The sequence below is a fragment of the Oxyura jamaicensis genome, chromosome 18 (assembly GCF_011077185.1).
Source record: "Oxyura jamaicensis isolate SHBP4307 breed ruddy duck chromosome 18, BPBGC_Ojam_1.0, whole genome shotgun sequence".
NCBI classification, from domain to species: Eukaryota; Metazoa; Chordata; class Aves; order Anseriformes; family Anatidae; genus Oxyura; species Oxyura jamaicensis.
In genome coordinates this window covers 7733153-7749499 of record NC_048910.1, presented here as the reverse complement: position 1 = coordinate 7749499, position 16347 = coordinate 7733153, and the positions used below count along the sequence as shown (strand labels likewise).

The 16347-nt window shown below is 39.3% G+C and overlaps 3 protein-coding genes across 8 annotated transcripts in view; 1 reads left to right on the top strand and 2 right to left on the bottom strand.

The window, feature by feature from the left end:
• STXBP4 (syntaxin binding protein 4) overlaps window positions 1–904 on the bottom strand; it is a 70653-nt gene extending 69749 nt beyond the window's left edge. For all 4 annotated transcript variants that reach the window (XM_035342747.1, XM_035342748.1, XM_035342750.1 and 1 more), the window contains exon 1: window positions 751–904. The gene's annotated coding sequence lies outside the window, so the exon portion shown is untranslated. The remainder of the gene's footprint in view (window positions 1–750) is intronic.
• Window positions 905–996: 92 nt separating this feature from the next.
• On the top strand, window positions 997–6340 carry LOC118176038 (cytochrome c oxidase assembly protein COX11, mitochondrial). The gene is made up of 4 exons (XM_035342758.1): window positions 997–1353; window positions 1442–1597; window positions 2216–2341; window positions 2822–6340. The coding sequence occupies exons 1-4, from the start codon at window positions 1045–1047 to the stop codon at window positions 3002–3004; spliced, it is 774 nt and encodes a 257-aa protein (XP_035198649.1). The 5' UTR covers window positions 997–1044; the 3' UTR covers window positions 3005–6340.
• TOM1L1 (target of myb1 like 1 membrane trafficking protein) overlaps window positions 5301–16347 on the bottom strand; it is a 24268-nt gene continuing 13221 nt past the window's right edge. For 2 of the 3 annotated variants that reach the window (XM_035342752.1, XM_035342751.1), the window contains 8 exons: window positions 14719–14852; window positions 11457–11517; window positions 10035–10155; window positions 9088–9184; window positions 8531–8591; window positions 7620–7707; window positions 7295–7367; window positions 5301–6556 (listed from right to left, as the gene is read on the bottom strand). In XM_035342752.1, coding sequence (XP_035198643.1) covers window positions 6490–6556; window positions 7295–7367; window positions 7620–7707; window positions 8531–8591; window positions 9088–9184; window positions 10035–10155; window positions 11457–11517; window positions 14719–14852 — 702 coding nt within the window. In that variant the 3' untranslated portion in view covers window positions 5301–6489. Of the gene's footprint in view, window positions 6557–7294; window positions 7368–7619; window positions 7708–8530; window positions 8592–9087; window positions 9185–10026; window positions 10156–11456; window positions 11518–14718; window positions 14853–16347 lie in introns of those variants that run through there. The other variant, XM_035342753.1, reaches the window with a different exon arrangement.

Sequence of the window (16347 nt, the reverse complement as noted above, 5' to 3'; positions counted from 1 at the left end):
TGAGCATCTAAGACGTGGGCCACAAGGCATGCAAGATGGGGTTACGGACCAACACACTGCATTTTTATTAGTGCATACAACAGGTTTTAAGAAATGCAGTCGTAAACATACTGATTTACAGTCATTTGAAAAATTTCTGAAAGAGCACCAATGCAAAAATACGTGTTTATATTGCTGGCAAATTTCCTGACCTTATGAGCTCTCTGGCTAAACCCTCACATGGCCAAAGACTACAAAGCACTGCTCTGGAGACATGGTACAAGGGGTAAAAGGGGGGCAAATGTTTGCCCCTAACGCTGCTTCCAGAGCAGTGCGTATTCCCTCATCAGCCTCTGCAGTAACACAACTTCATGCAGGCAGTTTATTCCTGTATGAAGTGATTAATTTGATTTTCGAAGGCACCAAGTCTTCCTGCAGCAGATGGCAGTAAAAGTTTTCAGACCTCTCACTGGAGGTGCAAAAAAAACCGCCCCAAACCACAGGAGAATTGCTACAAAGCACGGCTTCGCTCCGGGCTTTGCTGCTCCCTTACTTAAAGCATCTAAACAAAAAGCGGAGCGGCACCGGGAGCCGGGCAGCGGGGCTGTGCGCGGGACAAGGGCATGGAGGCGACTTCCAAGGGATTTGGGGCTGACCCGGTGCCCTGAGGCGCGACCCCAGTCCCCGCTGAGGGGAGGGCAGCGGCCGCCCTCGGGACAAAGCCCGGCCGGAGCGCGGCCGCCCGCCGGGCACGGGGCTCGGCTCGGTTACCTCGACGCCCGAGGGGTCCGCCCGGCCGGGGAAAGGAAGAGACAACGGCGGGGTCCTGAGGGAGTCTCCCCGCCAAGCGCCTCAGCGGGGCGAACGGCAGCGACCCCTCGGCGGCAGCGCTCGCTCCCCTCAGCGGAGCGATGGCGGCCCCCGCCTCCCCGCTTCTCCCCTCCCCGGCTCCGTGAGGCGCGGAGTCGGCCCGGCACCGCCCCACGGGCGGAGAGGAGCGGTGTGGCGGAGGCGGAGCGCGGACCAGGCCCCGCCGCCATCTCGCGATAAGGGCCCGGCAGCGGGATGGGGCCGGGCGGCGGTGGCCGCCTGCGGCTGGCCCTGGGGCCACGCTGCCTCTGCGTCATGGCGCTCGGGTGGGCGCCGCCGAGGCTGGCGGCCGGGGCTCGGTACGGGCTGTGGGCGGCCACGCGGCGGGGGGCGGCGGCCCCTTGGGGAGCCCGCGGGCTGCGGGGCTCCAACCCCTTCACCCGCGGACAGGAGGAGGAATGGCGGCGGCGGAACCGGACAGCGCTCACCTACATCGCCGCCGCTGCCGTGGGCATGGTGGGGATGTCGTACGCGGCCGTGCCGCTCTACCGCCTCTACTGCCAGGTACCGGAGGGGGCCCGACCGCTGCCTCCTCCCCGGGGGGCGCGGGGAGCGAGCGGCGGTGCTGAGCGCGGCCTTTCCCTTTGCCCAGGCGACCGGGCTGGGGGGAACGACGGGCGCGGGGCGCGACGCGGCGCGGATCGAGGAGATGGAGGCGGTGAAGGAGCGGGTCGTCAAGGTCACGTTCAACGCCGACGTGCACTCCAGCCTCCAGTGGAACTTCAGGCCGCAGCAGAGCGAAATCTACGTGAGTGGGTTTCCTCCCCATCGTCCCTCTAACGGAGCGATACTCACAAAGGCGGCTCGAAGGCTTCGGGGTTCTGCCTCACACGGTTTTGTCGCCACACGTCTCGGTCCCGCAGGGCACTCGGTTTGTGCATTTGGGCGCTGATCTGGAAAAAAACACATCTGGGGCCGGCCCTGGAGCCTACCCTGCAGGCTGCGTCCCCAGCACTGCTTGGGAAGGTAGGGCCCGTCGCCTAGATAGGGGCCCTGTCACAGAAAGCAGAGGGTTTCTGTAAACTTTCCTATCAGTTAAATTGTAGCTTCCATCAAGCAACCAAAAAGGATTGCTGTGTATAAATCCACATATTAAAATAGCTCTGCATGCTGATAAACTGCTGAGAAAAATAAACAACACCTTAGTGGTAAACCAGCAAAATGCACGTACATAATATTGCTGATGCTTTTAATTTAGAATGGGGGTGAGATATCTATAAGCAAAACGTTTGTGAAATAGTGGAGTGAATAATCAATGTGAAATGGCAAAAGAGAAAGCGAAGTCATTCTAGCTGAACTCTTAACAGAGTCTGAGGACAGGAGGGCTGCAGGGTATTAATCATCACCATGCAATTACTTCATACAGGTGGTACCAGGAGAGACTGCACTGGCCTTTTATAAAGCAAAAAATCCTACTGACAAACCAATAATTGGAATCTCTACTTATAATGTAGTGCCCTTTGAAGCAGGACAGTACTTCAATAAAATACAAGTAAGTCTGCGAAAAGTAATATTTTTTTTTTTTTTTTTTTTTTTTTCTAATTTAAATCCTGAATGTTATGCTTTATGTGCACAAACATTTTAAGAAAATACCTTAAAATTTTCAAATTACAATGCATCAGTTCATTTTTAGCCTTATCTCCATAAAAAGCTTAACTACATGTCCAATTAAAGTGGTTCCCAAGTATATGGTATTTAGTACAATTTACTCTGTGGGCAGACAGTAATCAGTGGAACTAGCCTGGACAAGTTGTGCTTTTAGACATCTCATTAAAGTTATTTTTTTTCCTGTCACACAAGAGGAACAGAATTGTTGTCCTCTTGCTCGTATGGATGATCCTTCCTCAGATCTTAGAGATCTACATGGAAAGGGAGCTGATTTAGCTGATTTAAAACAATGAAACCTTCTCTTACTTTATCAAGGAGAATGTTCACAGTATTTCCTAATAATTTTTTTTCCTCCCCCATACAGTGTTTTTGTTTTGAAGAACAGCGTCTGAATCCTCAAGAGGAAGTAGACATGCCTGTCTTTTTCTACATTGATCCAGAATTTGCAGAGGACCCTAAAATGGCTAAAGTTGATTTGATCACCCTCTCCTACACATTTTTTGAAGCAAAAGAAGGACAGCACTTACCACTTCCTGGATATCAGTAATGGGCAATCTCAACACAATTTGACTTCTACTACTTGAATACCAGCTTTGAAACTATTTTTCTATGAAAGGAAAAACTGCTGGAGTACTGTGCAATATGAAATAATATTATTAAACTATTGTGGACATATGCTGGTCTTACAAAAACATGCATTTTTATTTTTTATTTTTTAAACTTGTGCAGTTGGAATGTTACTTCTTAGGAATAATTAGGATAATTACTTCTTCATCAGAGAGCAGAAGGGAACTCTGTTCATGGAATAGCGAGGGTTGTCTCAAAGCTGTCTTTCTATCAGATGAAACATGTTAAATTAATTCTGTGAGGGAAAATTTTAAACCAAAGTGTAAACTAAGATCTTTAAATCTAGAGGAACAAATCAGTTTATTAAATAACTAAAATTGCACTGCTGACTGAAAAATAACTAGCCTGTATTCAGTGAAAGATATTTACTTTTTTATAGAGCAACTTAATCAGTTCACAAAATCTCAAAACTAAAAGTTAGAGTGTATTGCTTTGTAACCCTCCCATAGCATAGGAAGATAGGATGATTCAGAAGATGATGCTCTCTTGAATTATTACTGAATCAGTAGTTCATTTGGTAAGAGCAGACTGCTCTAAAACTGTTGATGTTTGGAGGGGGAACAGTAATTTAAATGTAAGCATTTCAGATCTGGGGATTGCTGGCAGAAACATGTGACTTGAAAAGCAAAGAATCTTATTTTTGTCTTTGCGTATTTCCTGCATGGATTCTATGCAGAAAATTCATTTGGAGTATCAGAACTGTTAATGATTCCTCTTGCACTCCTGAGAAGGCTGTACACTGGGCACACCTACACAGAGATAAGCTAGACTTATGTATGTACTGCCTTTCCCTTCAAAGCATTTCATAAACAACTGCTCTGAATTGCAAGCTAAATTAATAGCAGAGGTGACTCCTGAAAAAAAAACCAAAAGAATGTCAACCCCATTCAGAGTCTGACAAAGTCTGTCCAGAAACATACAAGTTGATCTGAGATCCACCTAGGTACTACTCAGTCTTTACCACTGGAACATGTAAGCCTGTATTTATGTAACTTTTTGCCATTATCTATGGGATAGGCATAATCATAACTTATAGTCTTGCAAATAAGGAGTGAGTTGCAGAGCAGGTTTAAGTGACGTACCCATTTTCAGACAGGAATTAATCTCAACATAGTATCTCATCTAATATGCCAGTTCTTTCTACCCTTTTCAGTGGATGAGATCTAATAAGGTTAAGAGTAATGGTTAAGACTCTAAAAAGGTAATGGAAATAACTTCACGCACAATTATGTTTGCATACAATAATGAAAAAAACAGTGCCCTTCTCTGAAAATAAATGGAAGCTATGTTTAAAATGCATTTTTGTACCAAATCTGTTATTGTTTAAAAAGATTCTCAATGACAGTGTGTTATCTTCACTGTGTATTTATTAAAGTTTTAAAAAATTTTCATATCTCTTACGCATTTTATCCAGCTGAATGTGGATCCCACACAAGTGAAAAACATCTCTATGAATATATCATCAGCCTTATAATCTAAAATTCCAGTTGTGTTTCAGAAAAAAATGCTATCAAAACTAATCTTGGAATCTAGGAGAGAAAAAAAAAATCTTACCTGGTTTGTCTTTGATCCATTGTCTTTTTGAAAGGTGAACTGATTCTGAAAGTTCTCTACACATTGCTTTATTCTGGCCATGCATTTCAGAAGAAAAAGAATAGCCCCTTGACAAGTTTCATAAAGATCTGAGTCTTCCCTTGAGTTTGAAAGCCCAAGTTTGCATGGATACTGAGCACAATCCTACAACAAAACGAGCTCTCTAACTTCAGTAATTAGCCAGTTTCCTTCACGGCCTTCATATCTGTAATTGTTTCTTTAAATATGGAAAAGTTCAGTTAGCAATCATTTCATTATGGATTACCATACTGAAATAGCCTATTTAAACTTGTTACACTTAGGCATGCTAGGATTTTAACAACATAACTAAGCTGTAGAAGAAAAATGAATCCACCTGAAATCTTATTTTTTACGTTTTTTTTCTGACTGCTGTCCAGACCATTGCAAATAATGAAAGAGGAATAATGGTAAAGAGGCTTACCTTTTCACCTCTACTTACAAACGAAACCTTTACTTCCTCATGGTGTTCTATTGGTCTAGCTAGCTGCAAAACTGCCAACTGGATAACTGAAACACTAGCTTCACTCTCAAATACTTCCAAAACAGTCCGCATTTGAATATGCATGTCAGCTGGTAAAAACTCCGAAGTATTGGGGGTTAAGTACTCAGGAAGCATTTGCTTTTATTGGGAATTGTACACTACAAAAATTGCACAAGACTGAGAACTTGTTACCACTTAACAATTAACAATGAACATTTAAAACACAGTACTTAAAAGCAGCCAGTTAGCTTATCAGCTGTGAACCAAGTTCTCAAGATTTGTATCAATTATAAGTTAAGAGAACTCTCTGTTAAAGTGCAGATTTAACATTCAGCATTAAAATAGACAAGGCACTTCATTTATTAAAAGATAAAACTGTTATTAACAGGTTTAAACAATTTGATTAAAATAAATGGATAACTAATGCTCATCTGCATTGTAGATGATTATTTTTCCTTCACCAGAAAACAATCTCTGCAGGGCAGGAACGCTGGAAGAAATTACTGATCCCCTTCCAATATTTACCAAGTAAATAAAAGTAACAACAACACAGCAACAAGTAGCTTTTTTCTGTTCTGTTAATCACGGATGACAGCACCTTACATCCCAGCACAGGTCCTTATTTAAACAAAAATTCTATTATTTATCAGGGTTTTACAAAGAAAACAAAATCTGTATTCAGAGTATGAATATAAGAAAGTAACCACTGTACTTGAGATACCTATCAAGAGGCCCAATTTTAGAAAAGTCCTACATATCAAAAAACCCTTATACACTTCTAGGGAGATTAACACAGACATCAGTGAGGCCAAAATAGAAATTGGATTATGCAGTTTCTTTAAACATGACATCCTGTTTCCTCCATAAGGAGGGATGAATAGTCCAAAGGAACAGTTAACTCAGAAGAAAAGCTCTTTTCTATAGCTGTGAGAGTCCTTTCAGTTTACTTTTACCAGATGTCAAGCGTTAGTTACTTCATACGCAGGTGACTTTGAAAAACATATTTTAGAGGCTCCAAAACTTAAAAGAAATAAAAATAAAAATAATGTAAGTTACCTTGAAGAATACACAGACATTTAAGACAAATTCTCAAGCTGTGGATCCAAGTAACTTTTCCACATAGCTTACTGTTTCAAGGCTTACTGTTTAGTGTGTAAAAATGCCGGGCCCGCCGCACCACAAAAAAAAAAAAAGGTTCCTTATGGGTCCCTTCCAACTCAGGATATTATACAACTTTATGTTGTGTTAAGCAGTGCCCAGGACCAGCAGAGTGTAACTTGTGTGCTCAGTAAAAGACTTCACCTCCCTCTTCAGCATTCTGTATCCTTTTTAACTTCTGGCTTCAGCACAGTGACATCAATTTCTTCATAAATAGCTCTGAAAGAAAAGGAACAGGGCAACTCCTACTTCAGAGTTTTGTTTTATTTAGCCAAAATGCATCAATGAAATCCTGCCCAATAAGAAACTGCCAAGAGTTTAAGTTGTTTACCCACTAAAGTTACATGAGTAGCAGGTTGCCCGGCTTTCTACAGAAGCAAGAGCCAGTCCTATGGTGTGTTTGTGACTATATTTAATGAGAAATCTCTGTACAGCATCACTTTTGATTAAATAAACTTGGAAACACGACTGCAAATGCAAATGGCCTGCATGCCATGAGAAACATAATTATGACCCAAAAAAAAAAAAGAGAAAGCCTTGCTGAGATTTTTCTACCTCAGAATTTGATGGTTCCTCAAAGTAAGTTTTATGCAGATGATTCCATTTTTTTCTCAGTTTACTGGTAAAAATGAGAATTTTAGTTTCTTACTAGTTTTCTGCCTATTTGGTCCTTTGAAGATTCCCCAAATCTGTTCCCTTTGGTAGCTTATATTGTAAGTAGAGGACTACCTTGAGATTCAGCAAACTTTTTTTTAAAAATCAAGACCATTTTGAACAGAAATTAGGTTGGCTCATAGAGTCATAGTATGGTTTGGATTGGAAGGGACCTTTAAAGATCTCCAATTTATATTAGGAATCCAGTTGGTCAGCAAACTTGCTCTGAATAGTGTGGTCTTCTCTCAGAAGAAAAAGACATCTCAGAATTCTTGTAAATTATCTATTTTAAAAGCTACTTACTCTGTGGGAGCCAAAGGATCAAATTCCATTATCTCATAGTAATGAGGTGACTGTGACTTGTTCTTTGATGTGGCTGAAGGGTAAAGACAGATAAATTCAGATTTAAATGTAACTGAAGGAACACTTAATGAATCTTACTTTTTCATCTCTTTCTGAAACTAGCAGATTATCCCCCATTTATCTAGTTGCTTTAAATGGGCAGAGAAGCCATGAACTACGTAAGACTTTTGTCAGTGTTTGTTGCTGCTCCTAGTCTTTAACAGGCAAAAAATAAGTGAAAATTTTTGTGGTCTGTGAAAATTAAGTGGTCTGCAGTATTTATTACCTGCTGGTGATGATCCATTTAATGATGTAGTATGTCCAGTCTGCAGGTTTACTGGGTTCAGAGGCACTGGGCTTAAAAGAGTTGCCAACTGAGGAAATCAAGCAAAACAGTACATAAACAGATTGATCTAGGAGAACCCGTTTGACTTAACTTGCATAAGTACTGACTTATCTTCAGACTCTCAGACTATAATAAGTAAATTACAAAAATAGATCAACAATTATAAAGCTAATTAACCTCCCTTCCCCCCACAAGGAAGTTCAAAACATCTTTTAGGGTTAACTATAGCACATTTGTATAATTTACTTCTGTATAATTTGTTACACTACACAAAGTTGGCAGTACAGCTGTCTCATTTTACTTGCTTGCACTTTAAAATAGGGAGTATGAGTACATGCTTGTAGGGCTGCTTCTTTTCTATTTCATACCGCCTACCACAAATTCAAAACAATACCTTGAAACCTGTTCATATTCTTTGTATTCCTTCTGTCATGGCTTTTCTGTCTGCAGCATACGCATTTGTCCTACGCTGCATTTGATTTTTAATTTATTTCTTTTTAGAGATGCTTATTTGAGATACGAAATACACCACAGTAACATAATGGCAACAGGAAGAGATCGCAGCTTGCTTCACACAGTAACAGATTAAACACAAACAATACAGCAACGTTTTGCAAATTCCATTGAGATTATGCTAGACCTAAAAAATATGCTTCCACATTAGCACCTGTGGTATCACCACAGGAAAGTTTGCCTGGTCAGCAAATACAGAGCATTCCCTGATGTCTGGAGAAGTGTCACAGCGCAGATCTTTAAATCACATTTGGACAGCAGTCAGGGTAAATCCAAACAATTCTCCTTTTGACAGTTGCCAGCAAGGAAATATTATTCTGAACATGAGTGTTACTCACATTGCTATATGTATGTCCAGCTGGGGTGACTCCACTATTGTTTTGTGCTTCAGTTGCAAATCTAGGAGATAGCAATAGTTTCTCAGTTACTTTCAATGTATTAAAACTATATATCACAAAAGCTGCATTATTTTTTTTTAGCTGGTTTGTCTTCACCTTATGTCGCAACTACGAGCAGCAAAAGCAAGTGTCCCATTTACCTAATAGGTGGGAAACTGCAAGGATTCTTTTTCCTGTCTCAAACTGTTCTTCTTGACTTGTACAATTTCTCTATTTTCAATCTATTTCTCCCTTTAACCACAGCATTGGTAAGATTCAATCTGAAAGTCATATATATCCCAAATATGCTGAAGTAAGTTTACATTTGTCAGAATTTAAAAGATACTGCAGGTGTTGTGTATTTAGCGTACAGGTAGTTTTTACTTGTTTTACTTGACTAATGTGTAGAAGAAACATTAAATAAAACTCTGTTCTCAGAGCTTTTGTATCAATTACAGAGGGCTAATAGCTCTGATTATCTTTTACCTGCTACCATTTCTTGATAAGAGATTACTTACGGGAATTGCTGAGCTTTTGTAGTAGTTGCTAAATCTAGCTGTGGATAAATTGATGGATGGTGCATTCTTCCATCTTCAGGGTGTGTAGATATGCAATCTGAAATTCAAAGTGATATTTAATGACTGTTTAAACATTATTAATCAAGTGTTCCATTACTTGTCCCATGATCATTGGAAGAATAAAGTTTTGTTTGGAAGGTATATCAAAAATATGAAACAAATTCTGTTTATCGCATGAAAGACAAAATGATAACAACTCTGATAATATATTAGTTGTAATATATTTTCTTGTTTATTGTCAGAACATAGGTAGTGCTACATATGGTAGATACCAATTTAAACTCCTTTCACTATTTCTAAAACCTAAAATAGAATTATAGGCATTTATTTTTTGGAACATACTCATGCCTTTAACTTAGGTGTATGGACTCCCCTAAAGAGTGGATAGACAAGGACTTCTGAAATCACTAAATCAGGGTATCAAAGTTAGGAGCTTTAATCACGCCTTTCACTATGAAAGGAACCTTAAGTTAGATGAGGTAAATATGTTTCTCTAAGTGAATGCTGTTAACATCAACAGCCTCCTTGAAAAAAATTAAGGAATCAATAGAGTACAAGAAAAGATTATCTCCCTTTCTTCCAAGCCTACAAAACAAACAACTACAACGCTGTTTCGCAAGCTTTATTGTACAGAAAACTTTTTTTTTTTTTTTTTTAATTTAAGAAATGTGGGAGAAAGATTATTGCTTCCACTGTAAACTAGTTACAAGGAACCTTATACATTTTTTTTTTTTAAAAAAAGTACGCACATCAGTTCTCATGTTTCTTCAAGTTAAGGAGTATCTTAGTTTACTCTCTTACAAGGAAAGTCTCAATCCCTCCACTAAGCTTGTGTTGGCTTGCTTTAGGAAATCAGCTGGCAAGGGAAATATGCATTCATCACTTACTAAGGCCTGAAAGCTGAGATGCTGCAGAGTCAGTTCCCAACACCGTTGACAAAGGACATGGAGGATCTGTAGAGAGGTCAAGTAGATCACTTGAGGGAGCAGATGGCTGTTTCCTGTAAAGCTTAACATTTAAATAGGAATAAAATATTTTTTAAAAAAGGAACACACATAGTTTTAAATAAGCAATTTAATTGTGTGTGTGTGTGTGTGTGTGAAAGTGATAACTAATGAAAAGAAAAGCTTTCTAGAAAACATGAGCTTCAGCAAGGTTGCCATTTCAAAAATTTAGGAAAATTCAATAGTAGGATACAGGTCTGACTCAGTTCCAAAGTTTGTTTGTTTAGATACAAGTCTGATACTGATCTTCTGCTTAATCCTGTACAATTACATTCGTATTACTTATGTGTGTTATTGTGATTTGATAAATACTTAGGAATTTATTTTTTTTTTTCAGTCCTGTTTTGGATAGGAAGAGCTCAAAATCACAGAATTTCCCAGAGCACAGAAGAAAGGTTTCCCTTGTTTCTCATGTGAATGTGAGAGAATTAAAAACACAGCCAAAGATTTTAATAAAAACCACGTGCTTGAATCATATGGGTTTGGCGAAACTGGATAAAAAAGGGCATTTTAAACTTGGAGATGCCTGAATAATATTAAAATACACAGACTGCACCATTAGGACAACAAACTAATCCAACAGTCATCAAGCAAAAACATCTACCTACATAACCAGGATGTAGTAACAGCAGTTTTTCAAGGAAAACAAGATTGTCTTCTACCATTCTTTAATAATTATCAGCTGTATTTCAGCATTCACAATGCAGCCATTTTTATTCTGAGCCCTAGATGACTGTTCAATTATGTCTTACGAGAAGCTGAAATGTGCAGAACTACTTTGGGCAATATAATTAACAACCAGAATTATCAATCAATAAAGGACAGTCAGATTTGCTACAAGCCATTATTCACTACTCAAAAAGCTTCGACTTCACAGAGAGAAAAAACCATCAGATATAGTGAATTCTGATAGTGTAGGAGTATTTCAGTATGCAAATACTTACAGAGAATAAATGAAAGAAAACATTATAGGTCGTCACTTCATATATGGCAGATAATTAATTGTGCTTAGCTAGAGAGGTAATAAAAAGGAATTTGAATAGATCTCTCTTTTTGCCTCGTTTTTCTCAATCAAGCTTCCATCTCAGATTTGACATTGTTTGTAACTTCGGTTACACAAATTTGCATGAAATTCTGCAAGTAAGACTTCTGAAAATCAGTAAGAGTAGCATTATCCTGCTGGAGACAGCAGGCTATACCTCTCAATTAGAGAATAAAATGTTGCTTATACTTGAAAGATATTTTTCACAATGAGCAGAAATAGGAATGTTTATAGCCCTGCAGCTCATACTTATTGTTACTCACCTCTTCACGTTCACGCTGTATTCTCTGATTCTCCAAGAAACGAACTCTGTTTCGAGAGAACCTGTTAAAATTACAAAGCTAGATGTTTGTTCTGATGTTTCTGTAATGTGCTATGTAAGAAGATGGCAGCTGCAACCAAAGTCTGATTATCAAAGGACTGCAGATAGACACGAACAAGCCCTAAAGGTGTGCTGGAAATCCGATTCACTTTACTCCAGGGCTGTGGTCCTCCAATGACCTACACTACCACAAGTTAGCTTTTCCTTGGGGTCACTTTTTGGAGACAGCCACCTGTTTCTTCCAAAACAAACCAAGGCACAGCTGACAAAGTTTGCCTCATACCACACAAGCAATGGTGAACATGCATTGTGCCAAATCTGGCTCCTTCTGACCAACTGTGTCCCCAGAAGGTGACGGCTGAGGCCCAGTCAGGTGATACTCAGCACATGTACAGCCAATCTGTTAGAGAAGTATCTTGGACCCTTAGGGTGGCATGGACATGAGACTGTCCACACCGCTGTGCCTGGTATTCAGGCTTACCACACTGGTGAGGCCTACAAAGATAGTAGGGAGGAGCAAAAAACAAACAAACAAACAAACAACAAAAAACACCTTTCCAACTGCAGAATATTTATCTGAAATACAGTAAAAAAATAAAAGTTGTTAAGGCCACTAGAGGGAGTTATCGTTACATACATGAGGTCAGTTTATTGCACAATGGTGACTGCTCCTGATTTAATTTGGACTCTACATTCACAATCAGTAACAGAGAATGCAGCATGACTTGTCTTCCAACAGTGCACACAGTATGAAACAGATGCAGCTAGTTAAAATCAGATTGTCCTTTACACATCTCATTGTTCAGAGGGAGTTCCAAAAACAAACCTTCCTCAACAAACATTAATGAAATAAATTTTAATACTTAAACAACTGTAAAGTGCAAATGCATCTGCACTCACAAAGACTTGCTACATACCAACCATAACATTATAGTACTAAAATGCAGAAGCCTTCTGTCCAGTTTCACAATGGCCTATTAATTGCTCCTTCAATCACCTGGTGTCTTCCTAAAGGATTTTTTTGAATTATTCATAATTCAAGAAGTTCTTGGCATTGCTAGCATTCATCAGTCTTAAAAACATAACCCCACATCTGGCTAACATGGATTTACAGATGCTCAATAGAATTCTATTTTTGCTTTACTAAAATTAAACAGTTCCTAAAGCACATTCTCTGTGTGAACACAGGATTCTTTCAAGACAGTTAGTGCAAGATGTGACGACACTGCTGGAGACACAAGAATAAGTGAAAACTAAATGTTGTCAAGATGAGGCCCAAAGTTTGTGCCACGACACTTAGAGGAATAAGTAGGTTTTCAGTGTAGCAGTCAGAAGAGGTTTAAAAAGAAAAGCTGATGAAGCTCTCTAAATCTATAGCGTTTAATCATTAAGACATCTGAATGACAGCAGTCTTCCAAAGAAAAGCTATGCATGTGTAGTAAGTTGAATACTAAAAGCAGTAATAAAACATTGAAGCACCAGGCTTTTTTTGTCTTGGCAGAAGGGTCATAGGCTTACCAAGTGTACATTATTACCACAGCTCCTTACAGCATAATCATAACCACAACAACTGTCAAGTAGCCACACCAACATTTTGTACAAAATATTTTTTTTCCTGACAGCCCTCTGACGTTCAAGATAAAGCAGTGCTCCTGATACCAAAAAGTAACTACATTTTTTGGTTCTTAGTATCTCATCTATGTGTCTCAAAGGAACCATCCTAACTCTGAACACATACTGCAATATTTAAAATGCTTATTGCAGTTGAAATAGATCTTAGAGCATGCAATTTCTCTCTGTGGAAGTGATACTAGGAACATGATCAAGCCCAGCGTTCTTCACTTACACTGAAGAACAAGAAAAAAGATGTGGAATTTCACTGTCTTCTCAGAAGGGGAAAGGATTTCAGGGGCAGCAGTGTACCTAGGTGTTACCTTGGAAGCACTTTTTGAAGTATGTTCAACTCCTGCCTCTTGCTTTGTGTTGCATGACTTAAACAACAGTCTTACAAAATCATTGCTTTAAAAACTACAGGTAAGGTAAGTATCTGTTAGAAACGCCCTTTCTTTCCTCTATCCTGCACTACATAAATACCTTCTAACACATTTCTCTCATACATCCAGGTTTTAGAACAAAATAAAGGGTAAGTCAATTTACCTCTAATACCTGTCAGAATTTTATAGCATTCTGTACAAGGACTACTACCTGAAAAAAACTGTCTACTTAATGCCAATCTATTGACTGACGTAAGAGGTAAGGGATGGAGGAATGTGTAATGGATAAAGGACTTCAATTCACCCAAACCCCGTAAGTGAACTCTTCAGGTCTCCCTGGAAGATCCTGTTTTTACATGCATAAAGCAAATTATAATTTGTTCCTGGAACCACTGACCTTGGTACAAAATTATTTCTAGAATATTTCCTAGCCAAGGAGGACATAAACTACTTAACATGGAAGGCTAGTTCCTATTCAACCAGAATACACTCCATGAGTATATTCACTGTGATATTTTGGGGGATAATACTGAAATTTTCAGTTTAAATTTCATTTCGTTTTTGCTAGCATCTACTCATGCTACCACTGACATAACAGGCAAATACAAAGGATGTCAACACAAGTATTGCAGTGCTTCCATGCGTGAAAGAAAAACATTTTCTGCTGTAAGGCAGGTAGAACAGCTTGTTTCAATTCAGTTGAGAAAAGCAGGTGACTCTCTTAAGCATGCAATAAAACAGAATGGTGTTCCATGGCTGATTTCTGCAGTAAAGCTGTCAAAGTTGTTCAGAAAGGACAGCAAATATTCTTTCCTGGAAGTGTATACATGTAACAAAAGTAAGGACCATCACCAGGACCAAAGGGTTTGTAGCAGACTAATGAGAAATTCACTGTGCTCAACCAGAAAGGAGCATCAAATTCCAAAATTATTTTTGTTTGGATGCCTCCATCTGATTTCCCGTCTAACGTGTTAACTTGTTTTACCACACTCTGATAGTTTTCTAACTAGCTTATTAACTGCTTCTGAAGTGCTTAGGGGAAAGGCAAATAAATAATTTTCTCCTTTTGGTGTCAACTTTATTTTCTGGATTTCAGGAAAGAAATGTCTCCTTGTAAAGGTTCAGCATTAGTCACATAGACCATCTGTGTCCATTAAGTGTGCTTATCAGTTAGGACACCAAACATGAGAAGAGAGACCCTGTACTTACCTTTCATGTCCCAGGAGAACATTATTCAGATCTTCATTTACTTGTATTAACTCAACTATCACATCTTCATTTTCCACTGTCACCAACAATTCCATGATCCTCTCCTGCATCACCCGACAGGTCTTATACAGTTTCTGCCCGAGAGACGGGAAGGAAAAAAAAATCACAACTGTGGTCTCCTGATTTGTCAGTTTTGGAGAAGAATGATAAGACAGTCGAGTACTGCAGACTCAAGGGTAACATCCCTTAATTTATACAAACCACACGCATACCAAGAGTTGCAAATAGCGTAATTTTAATGTCTTTGATCTCTGCAAAGCCAGGCTGACAACTCCTACTATCACTGCCAGTGCTCCTACCCCTATGGAGCCCCTACCTATGACCTTCATTTCTGACGATCCATCTGTCTCTGAAGTCTAAATTTCTAATTGCAAAATAATGAAGACCCCTCTGGGTGATGCAGAGCACATTTGATTTGAGTCTGATTGAAGCTGATTAAACACAGTAGGACACTTAACATGGCTGTAACAAATGTGATCCTGGTTCAACATCTGCTTGAAGAAAAGACAATAGTAGTGTACAGGACAGAAGTGCTCTGTGACACAAGCCTCTGCCTCTTCCTCTGAGTGGGGAGGTCTGGATGCATTTAATTCATGCACTTTTTTGAGAAAGCTACACAAACTTAGCAGAATCAGCTGACAGGAGATGTGTGAGAATTTACTGAGTAGATTTTTGCATTATTGCCAGTTGAAATAGAAGTTAGTTTATTTACATTCCTCCCCCCTACAGATTTTGCATGTTCTAAGGAACACATTCTTTAGCATCAAGAGCTTCATCTCAGCCAAAATCTTTTTTCCACAGTGTATTTTGCAGATGCTGCCTGGCTCTGCCTAAGAAAAAAAAAAAGAAAAAGAAAAAAGCAAAAAGAAAAAAAAAAAAAAAGAAAAAAAGAAAAAAAGGGAAGGGGACAACTTACTCTGTTTGCACACTGCTATTCAAAAAGTGCTCTGGCATTGTTTTCAAACTGATTTGATTTTTCACAGAAAACACACACACACAATCTACATGGAACTTGTGTAAAAAGAAATTTTATACCCCTTTGCCAAATCTGCATACGGATTACACAGCACTGTATCCCCTGGTATTGTATTTTCACAGCCCCAGATAAAACACGCAAAAATGTATTCAGTTTAATGCACGTAATTACATTTTAAACCTCTACAACTCCACACCTTATTACATTAACCTCTTTCCAAAAATGTGTAAATGTGTATTTCTTATGAATCTATTATACAGGCAGACAGATTCCTTTGAAAAAATCAATATGCAATAAAGCAGTAAATTGAGATGCTCATTTCAAGCATGAATTTGCTAGGCTTTGCTCCTACTCACCATGAAGCATGTACTCTAATGTTTTGAAAACTGGAGCGTTACAACAATGGACTATCAGCTGATATAAAAATCAGTGATTCCAACGAATTTGTGCTAATGCTTACCAGCTGATGATCTGGACCTAAATTCCTGCATGTCCATCAAATATGTCTATTTGCTATCCAGTACAAGTGTTTGTTACTTCTTTTGGTTGATACTGGCTTTCAGTTGTTCTTTAACTTTTGTTACTGGTAAGCA